Genomic DNA, 20,129 nt, shown 5'->3' with positions numbered 1-20,129 from the left:
CCCTTTTTGTTTGCAGAGCAATCTTTCTCCCTAAAGGAGCAGTCAGTTGAGAAGTGCTTAGAAGTTTTAAAGTTAAGTCATTGAGACAGCTTACCATAGGGGGTGGGGAGTCTTGATACTCCCTGATTTGGAAGTTGTCGCCCTCCACTGCTTAGTCCTGTGCATACCCTGGGACTGAAGCCTGGGTGTTCTGCTGGTTCTGGGTTTGAACTGAGAAGGCCTGGAAGAGGGAGGAAAGGGCCATTATTTTGAGGGCCAATGCCTACTAAATCTAGGAGGCTGCACTTGTAAGAAATCTTTGTTTGCATAGATTTAGCCTTTTCCTCCATCTTTTTAAGAACTACTTCTGCTTTGCTGCCAAACAGGAGGTCCTGATTTAAGGGAGCATCCAGCAAATTAGTTTTAACATGATCTGGCAAAGATTGCTCTTTACGCCAAGCATGCCTTCTAAGTACAGACCCGGTGACAGCAGCCCTGCAAGATGCCTCTAGTGAATCAAAACCACACTGCAAAGTATGTTTCCCAACCTGTTCAGCAGAATGCATTAAATCCTGTAAATCCTTATTTTCAGCACAATCAGGAATCAACATCATTTTCTGTTTAAGCAATCCAATAATATGCTGCTAATACTTTAACATATGAAACTGACAATTTAAGGCCCTGATGGCCAACGTTGCAGAGGTGTATACCTTCTTACCCCATTTATCCAGGGGCCTGGAATCTCTATCAGAGGGGGTAGGAGTTTTGGCAGTAGTAAACTCAATGCCCTTGGGTCCCTGTGAAATGGTCTCAGGATCCGCAGTAGGATTTTTAAAAAGGAACTCGTGAGAATCAGGAATCCTGTAATATCTATCAAGTTTTCTGGGAGCAGGAGGTAGAGAGTCAGGGGCCAAGCTAGATTCCAAAAAGGCATCGTCAACAATGTCCAGAGCAGGAGGGATAGCTAAAGGCCTGTGTTGGGGCAGGAGTAAGAAATCTCTAAGCCTCTTTTTAGAATCAGAGTAATCCTGGCTTTTCCACTGAAAATGCTCCCTAAGAGTATGCAAGGTTTCACCAAAAGAAAAATCCTCTGGGGGAGAAGCAGAGGGAATAGAGTCCTTTGCATCAGAATCCTCATAGGTAGCTAAGGGTAAATCCTGGTCATCAGAGGAGACACAAATTACAGAATCCTGGTCAGAAGAATAATAAGCAAATTTAGTCCTAAGTCTCAGAGGGGGGAAGGTTGGCTTCCCCTGATTAAAGTAATAAGGTTTTCAGCCATTCTTATTTGTTTTTCAGGCATAGATGCCCGACCATGAGGTCTGGGAGGTTTCCTAAGCATAGTTCGAGTTTTAGGCTTAGAAAAAGAAGATGGCGTCAGTTTAATATGCAAGTCAGTAGGCCTGAATACACCCTCAGAAGCCAGTGCCTGCACAGCGGCTCCAGATCAATCCACAGTATAGACATCCACAGAGGTTCCACAGTTGAAGCATCCCGCGGCATACCGGTCTCCAAATGGGTCTCAGTAGAGGCCTGCAGATCTGAAAAAGCGGGTATCAGGGGCTGCGAAAGCGCCTCACTGCGTACCGGCGAACTGGCGACTAGCTTAGGAGAAGTGTCGTCGGCAGCTTTGGACCTATGTGGCCTGTCTTTACCTTTGAGTTTTTTCAGAATGTCGGTAGTCGGGTGGCTTACCGATGACATATCTGGATAACTGAGCCAAGTACCAAAATATTTAGAAGCGAAAATGTACCGATGACTAATAGTTCGTGGTTTAAATAAGGCACAAAACCAACAGCGAGGTACGTTGTGGTCAGGACCTAGGCAAGGAATACAGTAAAAATAAAAATCTTTATGAGGTATTTGCTTTCCACAAGACATACAATTATTGACTTTTACTGACATCGGTTTAGAGCAAGAAAAAGGTTCCCCCAACGAGGTACTTAGTTTTAGTTGAAGACTTCGGTTCTGAAACTCGAAAATGAAAATTTCAAGAGTCGGCCGACCGGCACTTGTGAACTGCTTCTGCTTCGGACACCGCACTGCAAGAAAGACTGATGTAATGGCATCGGCTGCATGCTTTATACCCCTGACTACCTGACGTCATGGAAGATGAGACAGCAACCGATGCAGGACCCAAGACTTTGATAATCAGGCCGACGGAGGGCTACTCCAAGCAGATAACCCAAATGTGACGACTGCAACAGTGAAACAGGAAGAACATCTGCATAGGGAGTAATACCTGCCGTTTATGCACATCACTGTGGTACTGTCTGTGATGACCAGCAAAGGACCTGTAACCCAGAGATGGCTTGGAGATTTGACAGTATGTATTAGAACTATAATTTCTTTTGGTATCTGATCATTTTAAGCTGCCCCGTTTTTCCACAGGTCCTGAACCTTTACTCCTTTGGACACAGCTTCTCAGGTGAGGTCTGAGGCATCCGAAGTCACTGACTGCAAAGCTGCTGGTAGGGAAACAGGAAGACAGCATCATATTCACACTTTAATATTCCCTACCTGCAATACGTTTCAGTATGTAGTGGCAAGAGTATTCTGTTCCAAGACAATGGCTAGCCAAACACTAAATGACAAAAGCTCTACCCATGTGTTTTTTTTTTGGTTACCAATTTTCTTAAAAATTTCTTACTGCAGAGGTCCTCTACTTTTTCCAAAGAAAGAAAGTTGAGCAGAATTAAAAATGAAATATGCAGTTACATGAACTGAAAAATGTTTTTAAGTTATCTTCAGCTATAAATGGGCTTACCAAGCTGTGCCTGGTTTCCATCAGCCATCTGTATCAGAGCACTGTCCTTCTTATTGTATAAGATCTTCACACGCTGGACATCTCCATAAACACCTTTTTAGATTAAAACAGCAATTAAATTAATTTTAGCTGTTTAACTGTTTTAAACAAGTATGCAACACTGACAGTAACAACACATTTAGTGTGCAAACAATTTCAGCATTCAACCTAATGAATAAAATAAGATTCTGCAAAGAGATTAACCCCCTCAAAGTTATATGAAATGGTACTAAATTAAAAATCGTGCAAAATGTAAGCATGCATTAACACAAGCTGTGCCTATGAAGAGAAACTTTTACAGCAAAAGAAAAAATAGCAAAAGATACACTACTTGATTATAAAAATTTGAGTAACCTATTAATAAGAATTAAGAGAAAATATTTAAATCAATAATTAAAAAAAAGTGGCAACAACATACCGAAGAGGGTAAACAGACTTTGGGGCGTAACCATCTTTAGAAGGAGAGAAGAGCAAGCAGCATAAGACAAGAAGAGAGAAGAGTCGAGAACAGCGAAGATGAACAGATCATCCATAACGAAGGGTGGTTCCAGTAGAATGGTGAGGTGGTCATGGATCATGGTTCAAGGCAGTTAATTAGGGCAAGTTGTTCCGAGGAGCATATTGTTCAAGCACAGCATGAATACAAGGTATGAACACAAGACAAAGAATATGACGGGTAAAACAAGAAGGGGAAAGGGAATGGGATTAGGAAAGGGTAAACAGAGGGTGGGAAACACAGGTTAAGGGATGGGAATAGGACAGGAAGAAGCAATGAAAAAAAAAAAAAAAAAAAAAACAAGGAATAGGGGGGACAAAAATAAAATACAGATCAGTACACAGGAAATGCAGGAGTCTGGTCAGAAATGGTTGGTTTATGTATTGCTCAAGAAAAATTGTGTCAAATGCAGTCACCAAAGACAAAACACAAGCAGAATGCACTAACCTTACACTGCTTTATTTCTATATGAAAGGAGCACACAACAAAAACTGTACAATTTTAGGTTTAATTGCAAAAGCATGGTTGGTTATGAAATGCAAGCAAACAAATCTTTTCAGTGGCACAGCATACATAACTGACAAACACTACCCAATGAAGCATTCTCACATAAATCTGGGTAAGTCAGCTTAAAACAAAATTTAAAACACCCGAAAAATGTCATTACCACATTTTAAACCAACTTTCAAAGTAACAAATTAGACATACTACAAAAATGGAAAACCTAACTGATATAATGCCCAATTTAAAGGCAATAGAAAAAATAAAAAATAAATAAAATTAAGACTATACTAAGACAATAACAAAATAATGAGCAAGTGCTACTAAAACACTAAGAACAGCCCGATAAGAACAGATTCAGTAGACAGCGTAAAGTTGACAAATTACAACTCAAAGAAAACTACAAAGGTACAACAGATGAAAACTTCCTTTTCAATCATGAGAGAGAAATGTTCATATAGTTAAGACATGGGCATTTTTTAAATGTTGTTCTATTTGTATACTACAACTAAAAATGTTAATATGTACATTTTAAATACTAAAGCAGCATATTAAATGCACTTGGTAAATAATATCCATTTATTTAGCAAGTCTGTGTTTCCTCAGATCAGCATGCTGACAATAGCAAACTTGGAAGCTATGGAGGTCCATCATGATAACCTTGAGAAGGACCAGAGAAAGACCTGACCAAAAAAAAATAAATAAATAAATACATACATGAACAAAAAGTACAGGTGTGTAAACAAACTTACCATAATAAGGCATAGTTTCTTATACAAGGTCTGTCCAGGCCAGGGGAAGGAGGGGGTGCAGAAGAGAGAAGGCAGAGAAAGACACTGGAACGTAGCTTGAAGGCTGTAGAAGTACTAAAAACCTAGTTGAATGTGCTTTAGGTTTTGAGCACAGCTGTTTCCCCTGATCGATATAATTAAATTTCAGTGACCGAAGAAAAGCATCTGGACAAAGTCACTTTAGAAACAGGGCCTTTTTATTTTCCGCATAGGAAACTGGGCCCCCTGCAGCCCTGTATCATCCTGATCTACTCCTCCCAGCTCCAGGAGGATATCTGGTGGTAGTCTGGTGAAGTGACAAAGATGTAAAGGCCGCTGTATAAAAAGGGAGGTGAGTGAACATCCACATCCGGCTGCCGTGCATTAATAAAAAGTTTTTAAGTAAAAAGGGGCTTTAAATGTCACAAATTATTATACTACCAGGGGAGGTAGAAGTAGTAGATATCACTGCTGCAGTACCCTAAGCTATTAGGGCTATATTCTGTTGAGGATACAACCAACTTACAGCTTTTCAAAGCTTCCATGGATTCTAACTACTAGAAACTTGAGGAGAGCTCCACATTAGTCAGTTCAGAGTGTCAGCAGCTTCAGAGCGTTCTTGCTCCAAGAAGAGGGGAATAGCTCTGAAATGACAAATGCTAGGTAATGTAAAAAAAATTTAGTACTTGCCATAATGCTAGATCCATGCTGTCTTGTTTTCCCACCAGTTCAACACCCCCCCCTCCATTCCCCTAGCCTAAACTGTCCTCCTTTGCTCTTCTCAAATGGTTGGACCTGACCAGGGGCCTTGTCCTTGGACAAATTCGTGATTGCTATTAATCATAATACTGCCATCCTTCTTGGTCTTTTGGAAAAGGTCTGACAAAGTTTGGATGGATGGCAGAGGGGTTGAAAAGGGATTTATTTTCTCAGAAGAGACACATATGGTAAACCTCCATTTTCTGTGATAAACCCTTCTAGTATTTGGCTTTTGTGAGAAAGTTAAAATGTGGACCACCCAGAGTGGAAACTCTGGCATTTCTGGACAGTGTTAAAATTGGAGAAACTATACAGTTAATTTAAGGACTTGGTGAGAATGCCTGGACACATGACTCAGAAGATTCAAATGAATGTCCAACACCCAATGCATATATAGTAGAGGCAGCCATAGGAAGGAAAAACAAACTTGTTGGGGCCAAAAGGGGACTATATGCACCTCATGGCTTTCTGAAAAAAAATGTTAATAGGGGAATATGAGAAAAGGCATATAGGAGACCCAGGGCCATATGATGGCTAGAACGTCCCTTGCTGGTTGATTCTGTGAAAGAATCAGAGCAAAGTAACTTACTGCACTTCTTGCTTGGGTATGCAACAAAAAGAATGCAACAAGGTTGGCCCCAATGTGGAGGAAGAATGGATCTGCTCAGTTTGCCCACTGCACATTCCTGGGACTTCCAGTGTTTCACTGAAAACAGAGCAATGGGAAGACACTGCACACTGCCACACTCTCATGGCTTCCCAGGAAAGTACAGTTCCTCCCTGGTTGTTGACATATCAGACTACTGCCATGTTGTTTGTCTAACTGGAAATCACACACTTGGGGAAGGGAGTCCTGAAAGCCTTGCAACTCTAGGAAAATTGCCATCACCTGAAAGACACGGATGTGAAGACTCATCAGTGAGAGACCAAGAAACCAGAGCCATCTTCCTGTCAAAATGCTTCCCCCCCCCCTACCCTAGAAGGAAAGTCTATGGTTACTGTTGCTATTGGAGGTGGTGGGGATGGAAATCACACACTTGGTGTAGGCGCCAAGGTTGCACCGGTGACAGGCTTTGCAGGAGTGGGTACCAGTGTTGGCAAGGCCAGTCTGGGGCAATCAGAACTGTCCTTGGTCTGTCCTGTCTTATCTTGAGCAATACTCTTGAGAGGAGGGGCAGAGGGGAAAGGCATAAATTGAGAGATTTACCCACTGGAAGGATAGGGCATCCACTTTCCAGGCCCTGCTGTGAGGTGTCCTGGTGCAGAATCCTCGGAACTGGTGACTGCAGGGGAGGCAAAGAGATCCACTTCTGAATGAGAAGGTTGAAGATGCGTGGCTCTAGTTGTCACTCGTGTGGGTCTAAAATATTTCTGCTTAAATCGTCTGCCAGTGAGTTTTGTTTCCCTGGCAGAAATCGAGCTTGCAGATGTACCTGCATGTCCAAGGCCGTGTTCCACAGGGCCATGGCTAGCCTGCAGAGTGGGTAAGAGTGGGTTCCCCCTGCTTGTTGATGCACCACATAACTGTAGCATTGTCTGTTTTTATTAGCTGTGTCCTGGTGAGAGTAGGGATCTGAAAGCTGTCAAAGCGTGCTGCACATCTAGCATCTCTTTCTGGTTGATGTGCAGATGCATTTAACTTGGGTTCCAGTGGCCCTGAATGCACTTGCCGTCCATGTGTGCACCGCAGGTAGTCTGATGCGTCTGTGGTTAGGGTCTGGGCAGTGTGGGGTTGGGTAAAGGGCAGTCCCTTGTTGTGGCTGCATGCTGCTGCCCACCAAAGATACTCTGTCCTTAGGGTATTATGGGAATGACAGTTTCCAGGTCCTGAGAATGTTAGCACCGAAGACGTTTTAAGTACCACTGAAGTTTCCTCATATGTAGTCTGGCATATGGAATTAGTTGGATGCATGAGGCCATGAACCCAAGGGCCTGCAGGATTTTCCTTGTGGATAGCTGGGTTCTGGTGGCCACTTGAGTAAAATAGCCTATCAGATAGGCCTGCTTTTCTGGAGTGAGGAATGCCATCTGGGATGCTGTGTCCAAGCTTGCACCCAGGAAAACAATCTTTTGACGGGGAACTAGTTTTGATTTCTTTTCGTTGATGGTGTACCCCAGGGAGGTTAGTAGGTTTTTTACAAATTGTCAGGTGCTGCAACAGCATTTCCTGACTGTCTGCCTGAATCAGGCAGTCGTCCAAGTATGGGTAAATTGAATATTTCTCTGTCTGCAGTAAGCAATGGCTGGTGCCAGGCATTTTGTGAATCCTCTGGGAGCAGTGGATAAGCCAAAGGGAAGTGCAGAGAACTGATAATGCATAGATCCTGCCCTGAACAGTAGATATTTTCTGCATGACTCCCTTATAGGGATGGGCAGAAAGGCTTCTTGTAAGTCTAGGGTGACTAACCAGGCATCTTTGGCTAGCATAGGAAGAAGCTGCTGTAGGGTGAGCATTTTGAATTTTGGTACCACCAGGAAGGTGTTGAGAATTGAAAGGACTAGGATTGGGTGCCAAGCTCCCTCTTTTCTGGGTACCAGGAAAAGTCTGGAATAGAATCCTTGACCTATCTGTTCCGCAGGAACAGGCTGAATTGCCAATATACAGAGCAGGGATTGGACTTGGTTTTGAGCTTCTGCCCACTGGTTACAGGGAGGTCTGGGAACCCTTTTGGGGGTGGCAGTAAGTGGAAGTAAAATTTGTACCCCAGGGATACAATATTGAGGACCCATCGGTCTTTGGTGATGGGAATCCAGTTGTTTGCATGAAGGGGAAGTTTTCCTCCTTAGGGGCACAAGCAGTTGGGCAAAGGTGGGGAGTGGAGTTGAGAAGTCACTGTGAATTCTTTCTGTAAGGGGGTTGTTTAGCACTTCCTGCTTTAGAGATGGAGGCACTCCATTGCTTAGATCTTTGCATACCTTGAGACTGTAGTCTGGGGAGTCCGTTTCCCCTGGGTCTAGTTTGAGATGGCCTTGAGGGGGCTGGAAAGAAACAATGTTTCGAGGGGCAATGTCTACTGAATCTAGGAGGCTGTAATTGTAAGAATTCTTTGACTGTCTGTAGAGATTTAGCTTTTTCTTCCATCTTTTTAAGAACCTCTTCTGCTTTGGCACCAGACAGATTGTCCTTGTTCAAAGGAGCGTCTAGTAACTTGGATATGACATGATCTGGCAAGGTTTGCTCCTTAAGCCAAGCATGCCTTCTCAGTACAGAACCAGTGACTGCTGCCCTGCAAGATGCTTCTAGGGCGTCAAAACCGCACTGCCATGTATGCTTGCTGACTTGGCTTGCAGAATGCATAAGCTCTTGCAATTCTTTATTTTCTGCACAGTCTGTAAAGGTAGCTATTTTTTGCTTAACAAGTTCGATAATTTGTTGTTGATACTTCAGCATGTGAAACTGACAATTCAAAGCCCTAATGGCAAGAGTTGCAGAGGTATATACTTTCTTACCCCATCTGTCCAAAGGGCTGGAATCCTTGTCCGAAGGGATGGGATTCTTAGCTGTAGTTACCTTGATACCTTTAGGCCCCTGGGAAATGATCTCTGGGTCAGCAGTAGGATTTTTGAAAAGAAATTTGAGAGAGTTAAGTTCTCTGTAGTACCTGTCTGGTTTCCTAGAGGCAGGGGGGTAAAGTATCAGGAGTAAGACTGGATTCCATAAAGACATCAACAACTTCTTCCAGGACTGGTGGTATTGCTAAAGGCCTGTGTTGTGGCAAGTCTAGAAATTCTCTGAGTCGCTTTTTGGACTGATGACCGTCTTGGCATTCCCAGTGGAAATGCTCTCTTAAAGTATGCAATGTTTCACCAAAAGAGAAATCCTCTGGAGGAGAGACAAAGGCAATGGATTCCTCTGCATCAGAATCCTCATCAGCAGATAAGGGCATGTCTTCATAATCAGAAACCTCAGAGTCGGACTCTTGGTCTGTTGAAACTGCTGGGGACTGGACCCTTTTTCTCTTAGCGGAAGGATGACTTCCCCTAATCGCCAGCAGGAAGAAAAACAAATCCAAATGAAACAACCACTTTATTTGAGTTGAGGGCTTTCCTCTACACTAAGGAGACTTCATCAGAACAATGTGCACACAACACCCAGCCTTTTATATACCCTCCCCAATTAATTAATCAGAACTTTAATGAGAATCAGTTAAAAGCAAAAAACCCACATTGGTAATAAAGACCCCTTCAACACTGTTACAATTAATTACCATAACCAAATTTCATGTACAGACTTAAAATTCCTTGTTAAAAATAACATTAAAACCATCTTAAAACTGTATAAATATATATAAACATTAAATTCTACACAGTAACAAATTAGTTCAGTTAGCCTAAAATGTGGTCCATTTTCAAAATACTGGATATACTTATTTCATTGATACCTGGATACTGAGAGGCATTAAAATACAATTGCCACCTCAGTTCCAGTACATCCAAATGAACATTCAATATACATCCCTGTTCATCTTTGACCAATTGTTGAACTACCAAAAATTTAAATTGGTGGCCCTGATGTTCTTTGTATATGCCTGCACAGGGCACTGGTAATTCTACAATGCCTAATGTCACCAAGGTGCTCACTGATCCTAACTTTGAATTTCCTAGATGTTTTACCTATATAAAATATAGGACAATTTTCACATTTAGCCATGTGAATGACGCTACAGCTGTTACAATTGTAGTGCCCATGGATGTTAATAATCCTCTCATTAACTCTGAACTTCTCCTTTGTCTCAAGTATAAAGGAACAATATACACAAGCATTACACCTGTTTGTGTCTTTCGGCTTTTCCCGGTTAGGGGTCACCACAGCGGACTCCGGTCCGCTAATGATTGGTAGTTGATTTTACACCTGTAATTCCCAATTTTTCTTTTAATTTTTCCATCCTTTTTCCTTCCTTCCAATATGTTCTTCAGGGATCTGTCCTTTCTAAACACAAACCTAGGGGGTCTTTCCCAACCCTATGTGCAATATTATCATCAAACTGCAAAATCTCCCAGTTTGCTTTAATAATATCAATGATGGTGCTTAGCCACCCCATTGTAGGTTATGATTAGGGCTGAACTAGGGTTAACTACGTTATCTACCCTTCTATTAGGTCCCAAAAATCCATTGCCTATAATGGGCCTATATATACCTTGCTCACGTTTGTTAAACACTTCAATCCTGACCTGATTTAAAAGACTATCAGAGTACCCCCTTTTGTCTAAACATCTGTATAATGAAGTCTATTTCCACCAAGAAATCATCACGCAAACTAATCATTCTGGCAGCCCGCACCAGCTGACCTTTGACAACAGACTTCTTTTGATGGTGCAGGTGCCAGCTACCATAATCCAAATAGGAATTGGAAAAAGTCACTTTCTATGAATTCTAGTAATAAACTTATCTAACTGATCAATTTCCAATTCCAAGTCTAGGTAATTAATCTTTTCCTTGTTATATTAATGTGTGAATTTCAAAAAATGCACAGTTCCATTAATCCACACAAGGAACTCATTCAAATCTTCCTCAGTCCCCTTCCAAACAAGGAAAAGATCGTCCAGAAATCTAGTGTAATGCATAACATGTGACAAAGGAGGTTTTCATCAAATATTCTTGTTCCCAATAGGACATCATAATCAGGTTGGCAAATATGGGGGCGCAAGCCGCCCCCATTGCCACACCTTTTGTTTGTAATATTGCCCTTTGAAACATATATAGTTGTTCTTTAATACAACCTCCATTAATGCCACAAATTTATTCACCTCATCCTGATGGAAAAAGTTTTATTAAGCTGCTGTTCAAGCCAGCTTAAACCTTCCTCATGTGGGACCACAGAAAAAAGGCTGACAACATCGATGGCTACCAAAATTAACTCGGGTACTACATCAATTCCATTTAATTTGTTCAGACCCACGAGTCCTTACTAATATAATTAAAAATGCCCAGGCTTTTTTGCATATTTTGGTCTAAATATTTACTAATGAAGTAGGTCTTTCACTTTTTACCATCCACAATGTGCCTAGATTTTGGATTTCTTAGGGCCTTGTGTATTTTTGGTATCCCAAAAATGCAGGACACCCTGGGATGCTCATTCTTCATGTAATATTTATTTTTATCAATCTGGGCTTGATACAACATGTCGTCCAACAATAAGTCTATCTTTCTATAGGACACTTTAATTTCACTTAATGAACTTTCTTCTTATACATCGTCCAATAATAATGAATTTGTCTCATCCAAGTAATCAACCCTGTCCATTATGACCACTCCCACTGCCTTTGTTAGGTTTCAAGAACCTAACTATAGGGTCACTAACCAGATCAAAAAGCAGTTGCTGCTCTTCATCAGTCATATTAGATCCAAAGTTGCCCTGGCCCCTTTGGTTATTACCATAAATCATCCTTATATCCTTCTCACAAATTTTTTCGAATAAATCAATAGTTTTATTTAAGGGAGGATTAAAAGTACTAGGACTTTTACAACTATCTCTGGGACAATACCCAGATTCATTCCCTTCGTTAAGCCAAACCTTTAGGTTCAGTTTTCTGGTATAATGCTTCAAGTCAATAATAGACTCCACCATATTGCCTACCCTATATGGTTGTTGTTGTGTCTTTCAGCTTTTCCCAGTTAGGGGTCGCCACATCGGAACTCCGGTCCGCTAATGATTGGCAGCAGATTTTTATGTGCCGAGTTGCCAGCCCTGACGCACAACCTTCAACGAAGGTACGCCCATTCGCGCATGTCTCCAGATAGAAGACGCACTAGCTGAGAATTGAACGTGACAACGTCTTACTGTCAGGCGACAGCGCTACCGCAGCACCACCACAGCAGTCAAAGTAAAACCTTTGGCCATTAAATCAGCACGTCTATCATTGAACTTTGACTGGGAATAATTATAAATCTTAAAATCACCCTTCTTATTGAAAACAACAACAGGCTCTAATCCAGGTTCAATAACTTGCTGTTCATCCAAACACTGAATCAAAATTTCCAAATCAATCCCCCCATTGGTGTCACACATGCTTAAATTGCCTCCTTGATTAACAATCACTTGACCAACCATCATTCACTTCAAGTGCTTTATCCATACCTGGTAAATACTTTTCACTCTCCAGGTAAACATTATTAGCTAAACAAACATTGTTTACATTGTCAGAATCATTTAGCCTAGACTGTGAATAAATATCAACATTGCGAGCATTAATGTCACTTGAATTCATCACTCCAAAATCAACCTCACTATAAGAATAAATCCACTGATGTAAGCAAAAACGATTTCCCTCCATTCTCAAAATCGGAGAGTTCGCCACACTCAACGTTCAGGCTGGAACAGCCCAAATCACCATCACTGCGATAAAACAAACTTGACATGCTGCTGGCATTAATATTACTAACCTCACCATCACATATTTGCCTTGCCCTCACAACAACTTCATTTCGGCAGTCACAGTCATGAGAAGTTAAAAAATGCTTTTCAGCAGTACTTTTTGAAATAACAGACACATATTCACTTACTGGTACCAGGGGCGGCCCGTCTAGGTGTTCTGAGATCTGAAACTCTTCGGTCTCGCCCTCTGCCCTCCAAAATCCTGTTGGCCTTTCCCAGAAAAAGAATAACCTGATGTTGAAGCAGCTGCCTTGTCTTTAAGTCTGTCAGACCGCCTGAACGCATCATCCACATTAGCCTCCGACTGCGACAGCTGATGCCGCTCCCCTTCATAACGTCTGGCTTTTTGCATCACTTCCTTTTCCTGATTTACCGCTTTGCCAGAACGTTGTTTGCCGTTTTCATGGTGACCCAAAGAAAGCAGACATACAACATTCTTGCTGTATTCATCCATGTCCCCTTTTTATTTTGTTTGGTTTTTGCAATTAGATGGTATTACATATACTGTTAACTTGAAAATACAGGTTGTTGTATGCACCTTGATTCCGACTGAACTCAACATAATTTTTAATAGATTTATCCAGTTCGTCTAGGTCTTTTACAATGTGCTCCAACTTGATTTGATTATACTTCACCATTAATTTCATTAGATCACTTCTGGCTTTGCCAAATAGAAGGTGCACCTCTTTAAGAAAGTCACTGTTGTTACTCACCCCATTAGGATACCTCCACAGCCTCAAACCTCGGGGTACTTGCTGCATTTCAATGTTCCTAGTTAAGCAGGCATTCTCCAGTTGTAATTTTTTAAAAGCTGTCAAATCCTTTTCAAAACACTCGAGTCTCTCATACACATTAGAGACCACCGGACCACACACATTCTCCATGTTGCTGCCCAAAGAGAACCGGAACCTATTTTATTTCCATAAATTGTCATTAACATCAAGACATAAATGGGAACCACATTTTACTTCATTAATGTCATTTTCGCTGTTCATTATTCCTTCAACTTGAGTGTTAACTTGTTCAGGAAACACTGAGTTAACATTTTCCACAAACACAGGAGTTGGCTGGGTGAGTGGGAGACCAAAACTCCCAAAAATACCACAGACATTAGGTTGCTTGTCAAAGCAACTTTTTAAGTACCATTGAAGTTTCCTCATATGCAGTCTTGCATATGGATTTAGTAGAATGCACGAGGCCATGAACCCTAGGGCTTGCAGTATTTTTCTTGCAGACAGCTGGGTTCTGGTGGCCATTAATTTGAAGGAGTTTGTCAAATAAACCTGCTTTTCTGGGGTAAGGAATGCCATCTGGGAAGTTGTGTTCAAGCTTGCTCCCAGGAATACACTCTTTTGGCTGGGCACCAGATGCGATTTCTTTTCGTTGATGGTGTAACCCCAGAGAAGATAGAAGTCTCTTTACAAATGCCAGGTGCTGAAGTAGCAATTCCTGACTGTCTGCCTGAATCAGGCATTCATCCAAGTATGGATACATTTGAATATTTCTCTGCCTGCAGTACGCAATGGCTGGAACCAGGCATTTTGTGAATACCCTGGGTGCAGTAGATAAGTCAAAGGGAAGTGCAGAGAACTGATAGTGCATACAGCCTGCCCTGAAACGTAGATATTTCCTGAAAAATTCCCTTATGGGGATGTGCAGATAAGCTTCTTTTAAGTCTAGGGTGACTAGCCATGCGTCCTTGGCTAGCATAGGAAGCAGATATTGTAGTGTAAGCATTTTGAATTTTGGGACCAACAGGAAGGTGTTGAGAATGGACAGGCCCAGGATAGGGCACCAAGAGCCCTCTTTTCTGGGCACCAGGAACAGTCTGGAGTAGAAACCCTGTCCTCTTTGCTCTATTGGAACAGGCTGAATAGCCCTGATACTGAGAATAGAAAGTACTTGCTTTTGAGCCTCTACCCACTGGTTTGGAGGAAGGTCTGGCAACCAATTTGAGGTTGGCAGTGAATGGAAGTAGAATCTGTATCCCTGGAATACAATGTTTAGGACCCATTGATTCTGGGTAATGGACATCCAGTTTTTTGCATGCAGGACGAGTTTTCCTCCTAGGGGTGCAAGTACTTGGGCATGGCTGGGAAGGATGACAGACAAGTCATTGTGAATTTTTTCCATAAGGGGGTGGCTTACCACTCCCTGTTTTTGAAGGGGGAGCACTCCATTATTTAGATCTCTGTGTACCCTGAGACAGTAGTCTTGGTGGTCTGTTGCCCCTGGGTTTGGGCTGAGAAGACCTGGTAGGGACTGGAAAGGACCAGTTTTTAGAAGGCCAATGCCTACTGAACCTAAGTGGCTGTACCTGTAAGAAATCTAACAGTTTGCATAGATTTAGCTTTTTCCTCAATCTTTTTAAGAATCTCTTCTGCTTTTGTGCCAAACATTCCTGGTTTAATGGAGCATCTAGTAATTTTGCTTTGACATGGTCTGGCAAGATTTGTTCCTTCAGCCAAGCCATGCCTTCTCCGTACAGACCCAGTGACAGCAGCCCTGCAAGATGTTTCTAAGGCATCAAAACCACACTGCAAAGTATGTTTACTGACTTAGTTTGCAGAATGCAGTAACTCTTGTAAATCTTTATTTTCTGCAAAATCTGGAAGCAACAAGATTTTTTTGTTTAATTAGTTCCATAATATGCTGCTGGTACTTCAATATGCGAAACTTGCAATTTAAAGCCCTGAAGGCAAGAGTTGCAGGGGTATATACTTTCTTGCCCCATCTGTCTAGAGCCCTTGAATCCCTGTCCGAAGCGGTAGGATTTTTGGCTGCAGTAGCCTTAATACCTTTAGGTCCCTGGGAAATTGTCTCTGGATCCGCAGTGGGATTCTTAAAGAGAAATTTTGAGAGAGTCAGGTACCCTATAGTACTGTCAGGCTTTCTAGGAGCTGGAGGTAAAGTATCAGGAGTGAGACTGGATTCCATGAAAACATCATCTACAATATCCAGGACAGGGGGTATAGCTAGAGGCCTGTGCTGAGGCAAGTCTTAAAATTCTCTGAGTCTCTTCTTGGACTGTGGATAGTCCTGGCATTTCCAGTGGAAGTGCTCTCTTAAGGTATGTAAGGTTTCACCAAAAGAAAAGTCCTCTGGAGGGGAGGCAGAGGGAATGGAATCCTCTGCATCTGAATCCTCATAGGTAGATAAGGGTATGTCCTGGAAATCAGAGGGATCAGAGTCATCGGACTGATGGTCTGTTGAATCAGAAGGGAAATCATTTTTTTGTCTTTTAGGGGGGGAAGGCTGGCTTCCCCTAATTAGAGTTATAGGGTCTTGAGCCATTATAAGCATATGTTTCTGTGGCATGGGAACTTGAGCATGTGCTTTGGTCGTCCGTTTTCTAGGCGTGGTGCGAACTCTGGGCCTGAGAAACTCTGTCGTTTTAGTCTGAAACTAAGTAGTAAGTTTAATATGAACATCAGAAGATCGGAATACACCCTCAGAAGCCGGTGCCTGTACAGCGGCTCTGGACCCATCCAAGGTAGAGACATCCGCAGGTTCCACAATCGAAGAAGCATCTCACGGCATACCAGACTTGGAATGTGTCGCAACAGAGGCCTACGAATTTGGAAAAACGGGTATCAGCAGCTGCGAAAGCTCCTCACTGAGTACCACCGGACTGGCGACTAGCTTAATGGAAGCGTCGTCGGCAGTTTTTGACCTATGGGGTCTCTGTCTTTATCCTTACTTTTTTTGGAAGATCGGTAGTCAGATGGCTTACCAAAGCCATTTCAGAATATGGAGAACGACAGTGAAAGAATTTAGCAACAAAGATAGCCCAACAAAGTATAGTTCGGGTGTTAAGGCACAAAACTGACAGAGGAACATCATGGTCTGGGCCTACACAGGTGATGCAGTAAAAATGAAAATCTCTGTGAGGTATTTGCTTTCCACAGGCAAGACAATTGTTAACTTTTTCTGATATCGGTTAGAGCAAGAAAAAAGAATCTCCAATGGGGTACTTAGCTTTAGGAGACTTCAAGTTTGAAACTCTAAAAACAAAAATTTCAGGTAGCGGCTGACCAGCACTTGCAAACTGCTTCGGGCTCCTGCACGGAAAGAAAAGCTGATGTAATGGCGTCGGCTGAATGTTTTATACCCCTGATGTCATGGAAGAGGCGACAGCATCTGATGCAGAAATCCCAAGACTCTGGTACTTGGGCCGACTGAGGGCTACCTGCAGGCAGATAACCCAAGTGTGAGGACTGCAACAGTGAAACACAAAGAACATCTTGGAGGTATACTGAGTACATCCAGCTGTCCTTCCGCAAAAGAGGTAGGATGGATTGAACAGTAACCATCCAGAATTTTGCCGGTTTGACAAACTGACTGAGGTGGCTTAGGTCCAAGAATGACCCAAGGTCCTGTTTTCTTTAGAACTACAATGATCCTGGAATAGACTCTGAATCCTAACCTGTCTGGGGCCACCTGCTAGAGGACTCTTCTCGAGCAGCTTTTTTACTTCTGTTGCTAAGGATTTCATTTGATTGGGTGGTACAGCTGGAATCATCCTTTTTTTTTCTGTTGAGGAGAAAACAAAGGTAATAGTGCAACCACTGTTGATTATCCTCAGCACTCAAGAATCTTGCTTACCAGGACTTAACTATGTCAATAGGTGCACAAGATAGCAGGTGGTATCACACAAGTAGGAGAAAAGCCAGCCCTAAATGCCTTGAGGAACATAGACTCCTTGGGAGAGAGCATGTTGGTGGATCAACCCCCTTACTGCTACAATTCAAGGATGTCACCAAAGGTGACATCTTCTAGAGGGGATCGTGGGGACCCCCTCACCGAAGTCCCTCTCTTCACTGACTTGACTCCGGAGAGGGGTCCAAGTGTATCCTTTGGGCTTCTAGGGAAGGATCCGAATCAACCTACAACACTTGCATGTCAACTGCCCCAGTCAAACAGGATGTACAGATTCAGATACAGTGCCCAATGAAGATGAGGGACAGAGCAGAGCGTGGCAGAAATCTCTTCTCAGTCTGGAGAGAACCATTTTCCTACACCTTGAATGCCAAATATGCAATCTGAGCTGAAGAAGCACTCTTCCGATCCAAAAAGGAAGGACATCCCCCTCCCTGAATCCAAGCCTGAGCACTATCTTGAAACAGTCTACTTTGGTTGTTTGCTTCCTGTGAAAGCAAGAGAAAAGGACAACTAGTATCAATCAGCTTTCCTGAAGGACTATGTTTTATCTAGATAGTATACAACTTGCCTGTGGACATCCAGAGGATGTAGGATTCTTTCTCCCTTGTTTTGTAGTTTTGGAAGACAGACAGAGATTAAAAGACTTGCACCATTTAAAAACTCTATAACTTTAGGCATAAGTAGATTTATTTTCAAACAAAACTAAAACAAAAAAAATAAATTCTGTAGGGTTGACACACCATAGGAGCTTATACATCAGACATTATTTTAACATAAATCAGAACAGTGAATAAAAGTGTCTTCCATTTTAAAGCCGTCAAATCAGCCCGATGAGCTGGCTCAAATGGGGGGCAAGATTTTCAAGTACAAAATTCATATTCCAAGGAGAAGCCACCTGTTTTCTATGTGGACAGATAAGTAAAACCCCTTTCAAAAACTGCCTGATGAATGATTAGACTTCCAGTATGGTAAGAAGCTTAAAAGGTAGCAATCTCTGTCTTGTCCTTTCGAGATGAAATTACTGTGGAAATATTCATCCCTAATACAAAGGCAAGACTGATCCACCTGCACCATGTGCACTACAAACAGGTTTGGGTGGCCAAGAGGAACGTACAAGCAGCAATAATCCAATGCAGGAGGTTAACCAAAAGCTGGGTAAAGTTTATGAAGTTGTTAAATGAGGGAGTCCTTAGCAGACTACATACAAAAGGCTAAGAGACTTTCAGAAGCAGATGATGCCTTACCCCACCACTCAGGGGAGATGACTGCATTACATGAATTGGAATGAGAAAAGGAAGTTAAAAGTTGGAGTTGATGCAAGAAAAACTGTTGGGAGATTGAAGACAGAGAAAAACGAATTTTAAGAGTCATGAACGTACTTGAGGGATTAGAAGGGAAAGACTTCCTAGCATTCATGGTCGCACAATTAACCTGGTGGACCATGATCCTGAAAGATTCTTTTTGACAGGGCACATGAGACTTACACCAGTCACAGATCAACAAAGAGGTTTCTCAAGCCAATTGCGTCAAATGTGCATAAATATCAGCTAAAAGAACAGATTGAGTCAACTCTGGCAGAGAGGTAAAGAATTAAAAATAGGAGATAAGCACATAGTTGTGGACCAGAATTACTCAGTGGGAACACAAATAAATTGAAGCAAATTCATCCTGCATCTATGTATATGACTCAATTTAAGATTTATGTTACTTCAAGTGATTTTCTGGACTTTTTCCCCTGTATGTTACTAAGAATTTCTTCGATCTGGAAGAAGCAATGTCTGCCTTGAAACACTATAAGGAAGTGATACAGCAGGCAGATGAACATGAAGAGGCCCTTGGGTGAGAGAGGTGGTAAGCAGCTGTGACAAGGTCGCCAAAAGCAGTCAAGGCCTGTTAAACCCTATCCTCTAGTCTGAAAAAATGCAGGACAGAGGTAAAAGATATGGAGTGACACACAAGACAGTACAACACACACTTAAGAGTTCTGGTCAAGCACAGTACTTGTAATTTATCTCTGAGGACCAATCTTTTTTGCCCTTTATGTAATTAACAGACTTATTTGGACATTAAAAAAAAATGTTTTCCAGAGTGAATAGAAGTAATTATTTTTTTTTTATAATGAGGGGAACAGTAACATTCTGTGTAATGGTAAGCCACCTTCTTTTTCTCCCTTTTTTGCTGATTTCATAATGAAAAAGTTTAGTTATATGAGGCTTATAATCAAAAAATGGTAAAAGGCAACTTTGGCCATAGGAAGGAAGAAGTTGGTAGGTAAACTACCGTGAGGCTTGCCCTACAGTAAAAATTCAATATTTATTTTTACTGCATGGTGCATATGAAGTTAGAGATTAGTTCACTGTATTAATTTCAACCTATTAAGTAAATAAGAATGACAGTTGGAAATGGCATTTTGTTTGACTTAAAAGCACTCTGAATGCACAGGCACAGATGTTTAGTATCATACGGAGGAAGGGTGTTCGGTAAAAGACTGGTATACTCTGATGATTCTTGGGGCTGTAGTTCAAAATGTGCTGCAGCAATTCCGGTAATTGGCAGCAAGTAGTGTGACTGGGGCAATTAAGACATTCAAGTAGATTATAAAGGGGAATGTGGGGGGACACCGAGCCACTGAGTCGAGACTTGCTAAAAGCTAAGCATCGGCTAACAGCAAATGCTCAAGACACCAATGGGAAGATGATGACAAGTGAAGAAGAGAGGATAGGCAAAGCCTATTTACTTTTACTGTAAGTTTGGATTTGAGGATTTATAGATATAGCCAT

The 20,129-nt window shown here is 41.9% G+C and overlaps 1 protein-coding gene across 4 annotated transcripts in view; it reads right to left on the bottom strand.

The window, feature by feature from the left end:
* The window catches only part of PTBP2 (polypyrimidine tract binding protein 2), a 1,270,924-nt gene that overhangs the window by 383,146 nt on the left and 867,649 nt on the right, over positions 1 to 20,129 (bottom strand). For all 4 annotated transcript variants that reach the window (XM_044085703.1, XM_044085704.1, XM_044085705.1 and 1 more), the window contains exons 9-10: positions 3,204 to 3,237; positions 2,747 to 2,839 (exon numbers count right to left, since the gene is read on the bottom strand). In XM_044085703.1, the coding sequence (XP_043941638.1) occupies positions 2,747 to 2,839; positions 3,204 to 3,237 (127 nt within the window). The remainder of the gene's footprint in view (positions 1 to 2,746; positions 2,840 to 3,203; positions 3,238 to 20,129) is intronic.

The sequence above is a fragment of the Protopterus annectens genome, chromosome 10.part0, assembly GCF_019279795.1.
Source record: "Protopterus annectens isolate FY-2018-M chromosome 10.part0, PAN1.0, whole genome shotgun sequence".
NCBI lineage: Eukaryota > Metazoa > Chordata > Ceratodontiformes > Protopteridae > Protopterus > Protopterus annectens.
This window is presented reverse-complemented; position numbering and strand designations above follow the sequence as displayed.